The 10,280-nt window shown below is 47.1% G+C and overlaps 1 protein-coding gene across 1 annotated transcript; it reads right to left on the reverse strand.

The window, feature by feature from the left end:
* Positions 1-512: 512 nt before the first annotated feature.
* On the reverse strand, positions 513-3,868 carry ESPNL (espin like). Its single transcript, XM_075132661.1, is given in 5 exon segments — positions 513-2,748; positions 2,750-2,876; positions 2,878-3,022; positions 3,025-3,123; positions 3,126-3,868. Coding segments are annotated over 5 exon segments (1,518 nt in total). The 5' UTR covers positions 3,403-3,868; the 3' UTR covers positions 513-1,878.
* Between the last annotated feature and the right edge of the window lie 6,412 nt (positions 3,869-10,280).

Raw genomic sequence — 10,280 nt, forward strand, 5'->3', positions numbered from 1 at the left:
TAAGACTGAGAGCACTATCAAGTGCTGCTTCCTCAGCATACACAGAGCTGTCTGGGGAGTAGACACCCTGCCTACTTACCTTTGGGACTCTTCTGGATGCTCAAGGATATCTACTCATTTTCCAGTACACATGTGCAGCTTTTTCCTCTCTCATCCCTGGGCTGTAACAGTGAAACCTCAGAATTTCATAGATCCAGAGAGTCTAAGGCCATTGTAATTATCTAGTCTGACCTCCTGCATAACACAGGCCAGAGAACTTCACCCAGACCTTGGGTTTGGACTCAATTATATCCTTTCGGAAGACTTCCAGTCCCTAAAGATGCCAGGTGGTGCAGAATGTGCTCAACCCTTTGATGAATTATTCCCAAGGTAATTAACCCAATTTAATGAATTGCCAAGAAAAACAGAGATGATCTCAATGAGACAGAAAACTTGTTTATTAAGCCTCAGCCCACGCAAAAATCTTTAAAACATCTCTTTAAAACTTTAGACAAAGAAAAAGTATGCGCTTTTTAAAAATAAACAATTATAAAATGAAATATATGATTCGGTATGTAATCGTAACAGGAGATGAAGTACCAAGGAAGAGAGCTTATTTCTTTTGGAGAATTTTAGTAAATCGGTAGTGTTTTCTGTTAACTATTTACCTACTTTTGAACGTTATAAATCACTTAGGTGATCGCTGGGGATTTTTGATCTTTATGGAACCCTCCAGCTCATGCAGGCTATCGAGGTGAAATGGTCATGAAGTACCAGCTTTCTCCTCTCTCTCTCTCGAGTAAATCAGGAGTCACCCCACCAAAGTCACTGCAGTTACATATAAGTGAGAGGACAATCAGGCTCAGACAATCAGGCATTGGCTCACAATCACCGTTCCAGTGCCTTATTTATAAGGTTTGCCCAGCTCTGGTGTCTGACTTGTGGCACACCTGACATTTACTTTCCCCCTTTGGGGGGGCCCTTCTTGAGATGATGCACGATCCAGTCACTAAAAGGTGGGGGAAGCTCCTTCTTGAGCCCAACCATGATGCACCAAGTACAAGCCAGAGATGACCTGAGCCACTCCCTCCCCTTCATCTCTGGAATTCCCTGCCCCTGCCTGCTGACCACCACAGATCCACCCCAAGCCAGAGAATTTCTCGGTTTTAATGTCCCACAAGTCTCCTCACAAGACTTTTCCTCAGTCCAGAATCCGGCCTGTGCAGTCCATGTCAGTCTCTGCACTGGCCAGGAGATGGCAGGGGTGACATATGCAGAGCCTAGCATGAGGCTGCTGGCCTTTTACTGCTGCCAATCATTTCCTTAGCTGGCATTGCCGGTTGCAGCTGAATTTGTCCTTTGATACTCCCTGTATCCTCAAAGCCATCCCATGGTACTAGGGTCTGTGAGTGTTTGTGCAGAGGGCAGCCCATTGGCAGGTTCAGCTCCATCTGGGGCTTTCCATAGCGTTCAAAGTCATGCTATGCAGACAAAGAATCACAGGAGATTCTCCTGCCAGAGATAGAATAGCTGGGTGGGCTGGGGTGGAGGGGATAGGTGGTGAGCTGTCTTGTTGAAGAAATGGCAGCTTGCTTGAAAAGAAGAGGCATCTTAACAGTTGAAAAGGCTGAGGGGAAGAGCCTTGGAGTAGATTGTCAAAGGCACAATGGGAGTCGGCTACCTAATTCCCTCTTTGTGCCTTGGAAAATCTTCCTGCTAGTTCCAAAATCTATTCAGAAATCTCTCCATCAGAAAAATTTCTGAGCTCTTCAAGGTCTATTCCTTGACATATTTGAGAGATGGGGAGGGGGAAGAACCAGCATCCCAGGTGCAATACAGCCCCCAAGCTCCCATTCACACAAGGCCAAGGGAAGGCAGTTCCAACATGGCCAAAGGAGCTTACTCCTCAAAGTTGAAGTTGAAGATCTCAGCTTCTTTCTCTTTCCAGAAGGCAAAGCTGCGGTCAACGTATCTGCAGATCTCATCATTGTTGAAGCTGCCTAGCTCAGAACAGTTTCCTGGATCATGTCCACCTTGCTCAAGAGCAGCACTCTGAACCCAAACTCTGGACACTGGCTTTAGAGAGCTTTCCGCTGATGCTCTACTTGGTTCCAGCTCCCAGGCTAGGTCCTTGGCGTTACCAAAAAACATGATCTTAATGTCTTCAAAGCTATCTTTCCAGCCGCGCTTGCCACCACTGATTTCATCAGTCACTGCCTTGTGGAAGGCTCGCAGGGTCTCCCAGCAGCGTCTGCCCAAGTGGTCGTTCACCTCGAAGCAGAGGAGGTGCCTCATCTTGCGTTCCTCCTGAGGAAGGTCCAGTTCCAGGATGTGGAAGTCGCCAAGCATAAAGAGGTCAAGAGTCAGGCTGTTGTAATCGGTGGGCACTCCATTGACGTGGGGCAGGAACTGCTTCAGGGAATAGATAGCCTGCTGGCGGTTCAGGCTGCGGATTTGTCGTGAGGGCACCTGAGAGGTGATGTCCTTCCTGTTGCCAATCAGGTTCTTGATGGTGCTCCTTTGGTGAATTAAATAGCTCAGTTTTCTCATTTCCACCACCGGCTTCTCCTCGGGAATCTGTTCCTTTCTGACCGCTAGAGCTGCCTCCACCTCTCCTATTTTCCTGACTCTCTGGGACTCAAGCTTTTTCCTGGCTGTGATTTTCAAGGAAGCAGATTTCTTCCAGTGGCACAGAAACAGCATCACTATTCGTTCTTTCCTGAGGCTAGCGGACTCTGCCACTGGAACAAGAAACCTGCTCACATCTGAAGGTTTCCTCTTTGCAGCTGATCCAAGGGTCACTGGCATTTTTCATCTCGCCAAACGCATGCTCTTCACAGACTAGTTTTCTCTTGCTCTTACTGCTGCTCCACTGATTTTGAGAAGCAACATCCTCGCCTGACCAGCACCCTCCTGAGTGTTCCCAAGGCCATTCTTAGCTCCAAGGCCATTCTTTGTTCTGGGAGAATATGTTTCTCAAAATTACCTCTCTGCTTCCTGTCAGAGACGCCATACTCCAGAATCTCTCTCTCTGCTCTCCCCCACCTGGACACTTACCCTCACTAGGCCCGGATGATTCTTTAGGGGATGGCATCTCCGCCTCCTTCCTCAGGCCGTTTACATTAGTGAGCAGCACGGACATCCTTTCACCATGCCAGAGATTCGGCTGCACCAGATAGGAAGCGCCTGGCCATCCTGGTGCAGGAGCTGGCTGTTGACGGTGATATGGACAATGGGGGCAGGCAGGATGGTCTGCAGCTCCTCCACCAGGCACCCCAGCTCTCTCTCACACTCTTGACACCTGTTCCTCAGCTACAGATTCTCAATCTACTTCTCCAAGTAAAGTAGGTCGCCCTCAGTCAGCAACTCCCCGAAGGGGCCCAGGATACCATTGTGGGCCTGCAAATACCTCCAGTCCCACATCTCAACTGAACTGCCTCCATTGCTCTGTATGCGGGAGACAGAAATTGAGAGATTACAGAAGGTCATTAATGTAATCTTCTAGAGCCAGGTTTTCAGATCACCCACCCACACACAGCCCACATACACACTGGTGTGATACAAAGGCACTGACATCCCAGCAATATGATGAACTTGCACAGAATTTGGCTCCCACTGCTTCTGCGATTGGTGATTAGAGAGGTAGTGACTTCTAAAAAATGGAGATGGGTCCGCCTCCCTAACACACGGGTCCAGGGCTCCCCCTTGCTTTGAGAAGGTCTCTGTGTCTATTGGTCTAAGGGCCATGTTGGCTTGAAAGTCATTGACATTGTCTGAGTGCACAGTCCTTGCTCTGGCACCACGTAGCTTTCATTGGCACTGAAGCTGAACAGCATGGTTTTGACCAATAGTTTTTTTCACTGAAATAAGCATTTTCGGGTCCTGAAACCTATTTCTCAAGTTTGGGTCAAATTAAGTGAAAGATTTTGGTCAAACTTTTTTTCCGAGTTGAAAAGTTTGTTTGTGACCGTTTTCTTTCAAAATGTTTCATTTCAACTCTTCAATTAGAAATGGCCATTTGAACTGACATTTGGATGATAAAAAACAAACACACCAAAAAAGGGTGAAACACTTCAAAAATGGCTGATTCAAAACACAAAGAAAAAAATTTCAAATTGACCTGAACATCTCAAGTCAACTAAAACATTTTACTTTAATTTTCATTTTGAAAAAAGTTTGGGGAAAGAAAGATTCTGGGTTGAATCGAACTGGACTTTTCCTCAGAAATATTGGTGTCGTTCCCCCCCCGCCCCCGAACCAAAAATCCATTATTTTTGAGGTCCTTGTCTGCACTGAGTTTCAAGAATAGACAAAAGCCTGAACCCTGCCCTGCCCTGGGACTGTGGGCTGAACCCTGGTGCCATTCCACTGAGGTAATTATACCAGTGACGGAAAACCAGGAGTGCAATGATCTCATGATATTAGCATTCAAGACTGAGGTAAGACTTGATGTAGCTGAGAGAAACTTAGGGCGTAAGCTGGGAAGAAGCAAAGAGGAACAAGCAAAGCAAGAAGAAGCCTATAAAGACTTTCTAACCCAGCCTACAACAGCCAGTTCTCCTTCAGTCAGCACAGTACCATTCCATCCTGCCCTTGCCCTCTCCTGCTTCCAGTCGAGCCTGCAGCTTCCTCACCATCAGCTGCCGCTTCCACTCAGGAATTGAGTGGTGATGTTCATCATGGGTGGGCACCAGGGCGTGGAGGTCTGATCCGTATGGCTCATCTAGTGGGAAGATGCAGCTGTTCTGCACAGGATCTGCTGGTGCAGTCTTCTCACCCTGCACAGTGATAGGAATCAGCTCGTGTTTTTCCAGTACAGCTAGTTTTTAAGAGGACTTCTTGCAGTGGACCATGCTGTCTGGGTTGCTCTGCTCAGACAGGTAAAGCATCTTTGAATAGGTGCGGCTGTCACGTATTCCAAAACAGGAAGATGCTGGCGTAGGTCAGGGGGTGGCCTGGGATGGAAGCGACTATGTCTGGAGAGGATTGCAATCCTGTACCAGCCGAGTGGTCACCAGGAGCTGTTCCAGCCACTAGGAGCTGTGCCACCCAGCATAGATTGGCCTCGAGGCTGCTTTAAGATACTCTGGGGTTCAAACCGACTTCTATGTGCAGTCCTGACCGAAGGGTAAATGGAGGGCTTTAAGCCACCACTTTGTCCACTCCTCCTCAACTGGATTCTGCACCAAGCACAGCCAGCCTGATTTGGGGCCCTAGCTAAAGATCGAATTCCAAGAGTCTGTCTTGGAGAACGTTGCACTCTGAATTTCACACTATGAGTGTATGTTTACACACCCAACCCTTTCAGCCATCCATCAGCACTGCAGGCTGGGAGCCCAGGTTACGGAGTGCCCTCTTACTGCCTGGCTGAATTGCTGAGAGCTGGAGTATGTGCAGATAACCAAAGAGCAAGTCTGTGACATGCACTAGCACCATCCAGAGGCCCTGGCGGATGGCACATGCTCAGGTTGTGAAGTACAGGAGCCTCAGGAGGAAAGCATCCTCTCCAGCCACGTTTGGGTGTGTTCAGAGCAGGACAGCACATTCAGCAGCACAGCAGCCACTAACGTTTTGCTTGAGCACAGATATTCGTGACGGTGGGCGGGAGTTAGATGCCAAACTCCCACACCAAGCCTCGGCAGCAGCTACGTCCTGGTCAGCATGTCAGCCCTCTGTGACAGCCAGGGTTTGGGGGGATGAAAACGGCCAGTAATGGTTTTGATCATTTTCTTAACTCATTTTGGAAAAAAAATTGAATTTGGTACTAAAGTGTTTGTGAAACATGACTGTCAAAAGAACAAAGGTCTACATGCCACAACTTTACTCATCTTTCTGATTTCTAGAAGCTATCCAAATGGCCTTGGGGATGCGGAGGGAGAGGCAAGGAACCTGAGTAAATACCTCGCCAGCGCTGTTCCCTGGGGTTTGTTCTATTGGCTGCTAACACTGATTGCAGCAGTGGTAAATATAATGGGATGTTAGTGTGCTATTCCACAGCCAGTGTATGCATCTGCTGAAGGAGCTACCCTCCTTTAGGCAGAATCCTCTGGTGGTGTAGAGCCACCATACTGGCTTCTACACCACTCCCCAGCCTTCAGCCAGCAGAGGCGTTGGGCCTGGGAGAAAGGGAGTCTCTGACTCAGGAAAGATTGGCGATGCCGCCAGAGACAACAAATTGTAGCTGAATGGAGATTGTTGCCTTGAGCACTGATCAAAAACCTGGGAAGTTCAGCTGAAGAGGCATCTCTGACGAACAGAGGAGAGGTCAAGCGGAAATAGAAAGTCCAAAGGGAGCTGCGGAGATGAGTCAGCAACATACGGAGTCTGCGAACAAGGCTGTGATCCTGGCCTTCTGCAGGGATTTGCACAATTTCGACTCTCCTATGAGTAGTTTGCTGGGCTTGCTAGTTTTCAGCTTGTTGAAGGACCTTCTGGCTGGAGGGAGAGAAAATACAGACTTGTGTAAAAGAGGTTCAGGGCAATGGGAAGAGTAGGGCATGCAGTTAGACAACAGATTGAGACCCTGTCCTTTACAGGCTCTATGCTTGGGGACAGAGGGTAAATGAGAACAATTTTAAGGGGGTATTTCGCTTTAGCAGTACAGTGATTTGCATTATTAAGAATACAGACTGAGTAATGGTATTAATCAGCAAGGAAAGTCAATACTCTATTAGCCCTAGAGAACACATTTTAAATTATTACAAAATTTACATCCATTTCCAATTTTGCTGTAAAATATTTGCAAATATAATACAAATATTTTGGAGCATCCTTCACCTGGCATAGAGGATAGAGTTCCATGGAAGTCAATTTTCAGTTTTACTGAAGTCAATGGCTAGAGGCTAGTTGATACCAGCTGAGACTCTAACCCATAAAGTGCATAAATATTTGCTATTTTACAGTTCCTGTGAATACTGATAGTCACTAGTATATACCAGTGAAATACTACACGATTGTCCCACACCATTTAAGACTGGAACAGCCAGGAAGCTCTAACATTCACATCTGTTGGTGAGCGTTTCAGAAGAAATACGAGATCCTGGACTCACTGGCTATGTTCTGATGTGTGTGGATAATTCCTTCTTTCACCATGGCTAGGTGTGTGGCTTACTCCCAGCGGCAGAGGATGATTCACTGATGTCCGAGACTAGAAAGACACAGAGAAAGAAGAGCTCTTCAATCTCTGAAAATGTGAAACAGGTTTCAGTGTCTACATCTTCCAAAATAACATGGGGGTCTTTCTACTGCTTTCCTTTTGGCTCAACCAATTAGAGCAGCTTCATGGCCACTTACTGGTAGTGCCAGTTAGCACAGCAGCATTGTGAATCTTCCCACAGATCTTGGCTTCACGTCAGCTGGTATCAAGCAGATATAGCCCTTCCAACGTTAGGAATAATACATATCTACACAGCATTGCCCTGTGAATGTCCACTCAGATTCCAGTCAGGTGAGACGCCTCACTGCTCCTTACTGGGAGATTCAGCACTTGAGTGGACTACTCAGAGAAAAACAACAAACAATATTTCTTTAATGCTTTTGCCCCTTCTTCTGTTCCCAAATTATAAATGAACAGACTTAGATTTTTACAAATGTGTTTCATTATCTGAAATTATGTGTTCAATTATGTGTTTCAATTTAAAGATTCCTGAGACTTCTGGTATTTACCATTTCTAATTCGCTCACATGTCCTGAGTTACTTGCTATTGTTCCTGTGACTTGACCGGGTATTTTCCAATCCTTCAGCTGCTTCTTTTCAGTTTCAGCTCAAGCAGTTGCACCAATACGTGTTGGCACAAGTATTTGCGAAACTCTCTTCTTCCGCAAATGTTCTTGAGAAGAAACTCCCCTCCGAAAATGTTCAGGAAAGACAAATATAAATACTATGGAAGGAAATTCATGGGGTTAGATTCTGCTGTCATTTACACCGGAAGTTTAGGGAGCCGTGCCAGTGTAAAACAGGCATAAGTAAGAACAAAATCGGGTCTAGTGCTGTCATTCAAATAAATATTTGCAGAATTTGCCCAGCTCTAGTTAAGCAGTTTCTTTTAAGACACTTTACCAATATTAATTGCTCCAGTAGTGTGCCAAAGTTGATCCCCTCTAGGAACCTTCGAAAGAAAACAAAGATGAGCTCTTACACCAATCCCCGCCCTGCAGGCTGTGGGGTACCTTGCCATTCTCCATCCTCGCGATGGCCTCACTTGACATCCTGAGGTGCTCCTGTCCACTCTCTGGTCGGTAGTAGTCGTCAGTGTGCTGATTCTTTATTACTGGAGTCCTTTTGACACTCCTGACTACTAGAAGTCCTCCACTGAGCGGACTACCCGGGCTCAACGGGTAGTTATCAATGGCTCCATGTCTAGTTGGCAGCCGGTATCAAGTGGAGTGCCCCAAGGGTCGGTCCTGGGGCCGGTTTTGTTCAATATCTTCATAAATGATCTGGAGGATGGTGTGGATTGCACTCTCAGCAAATTTGCGGATGATACTAAACTGGGAGGAGAGGTAGATACACTGAGGGTAGGGATAGGATAGAGTGGGACCTAGACAAATTAGAAGATTGGTCCAAAAGAAATCTGATGAGGTTCAACAAGGAGAAGTGCAGAGTCCTGCACTTAGGACGGAAGAATCCCATGCACCGCTACAGACGAGGGACCAAAAGGCTAGGCAGCAGTTCTGCGGAAAAGGACCTAGGGGTGACAGTGGACGAGAAGCTGGATATGAGTCAGCAGTGTGCCCTTGTTGCCAAGAAGGCCAATGGCATTTTGGGATGTATAAGTAGGGGCATAGCGAGCAGATCGAGGGACGTGATCGTTCCCCTCTATTCGACATTGGTGAGGCCTCATCTGGAGTACTGTGTCCAGTTTTGGGCCCCACACTTCAAGAAGGATGTGGATAAATTGGAGAGAGTCCAGCGAAGGGCAACAAAAATGATTAGGGGTCTGGAACACATGAGTTATGAGGAGAGGCTGAGGGAGCTGGGATTGTTTAGCCTGCAGAAGAGAAGAATGAGGGGGGATTTGATAGCTGCTTTCAACTACCTGAAAGGGGGTTCCAAAGAGGATGGCTCTAGACTGTTCTCAATGGTAGCAGATGACAGAACGAGGAGTAATGGTCTCAAGCTGCAGTGGGGGAGGTTTAGATTGGATATTAGGAAAAACTTTTTCACTAAGAGGGTGGTGAAACACTGGAATGCGTTACCTAGGGAGGTGGTAGAATCTCCTTCCTTAGAGGTTTTTAAGGTCAGGCTTGACAAAGCCCTGGCTGGGATGATTTAACTGGGAATTGGTCCTGCTTCGAGCAGGGGGTTGGACTAGATGACCTTCTGGGGTCCCTTCCAACCCTTATATTCTATGATTCTATGATTCTATGACTACTGGGACATAGACAATTGTGAAAGAGGACAGGGAAGCACAACACCTGATCATCCAGTTGCCCAGTGCAGGGGGGATGAACAATTATCCTCCAAGGAGGAGTTTGGGAGGGAGCCATCTGTTAGTATTGCCTCTTCCATAACGGCTTCCCTTAAACCATAGGTTACTGCTGCAAGACAGATCTCATTCTTCTCAAGGGGGACTAGTGCACATGTGACAATAATGCCACATGGAAATTAGTTGCAATCCAACTTGTCCTCATTTGGAAGGACCGTTATTAAAAAAACCCACCGAGATGGACTAGCAGAGAGACAATGACCCCTTTTGCATAAAACAAGTACCCTGCACTACACTATACCTCTGACTAATTTAAGGGGGCGGTGCAGAACAACAGACCAAGAATGGCATGTTTTCTGAGACGGGTGGGAGGGATGTGAGCGGATGTTCCAAAGTTCTGATACCCAAAGGGACAATAGTAGCAGACACAGAGACAAACGAGCCGTTATCTATGTCCCTTCACATCATCAGCGTCAGCAGGTTTAGGCACTAGCCTGTCACAGTCTACAGACCTGTCACTGACTGCAGTCCAAATGAATATAGAGTCATTGCTCTAGTGGTCCCTTCAACTCATCAAGCCTGAGCTCCTATACAGCACCACAGTATCAGCACCACTCAGCGCCTGCACACTTGACCAAAGAAGCAAAATGAGTCTCACATCCCCCCCCCCCCGGGAGACCAGACTATTATGTGCCACAGGCAGAGAACAGGAGGGCCCAAGGTGTCCCAGTCCCAGAAGACCCCACAGTACAGGGAAATGATTAAGTGAAATATGCTCAGATAATCCTGACAAGTGCCCTGCATCCACATGCTGCAGAGGAATGTGAAAACCTCCAAAGGCAAGGCCAGTCTGAACTGGGGGAAAATTCCTTC

This window comes from Caretta caretta, chromosome 9, assembly GCF_965140235.1.
Source record: "Caretta caretta isolate rCarCar2 chromosome 9, rCarCar1.hap1, whole genome shotgun sequence".
Classification (NCBI taxonomy): Eukaryota; Metazoa; Chordata; order Testudines; family Cheloniidae; genus Caretta; species Caretta caretta.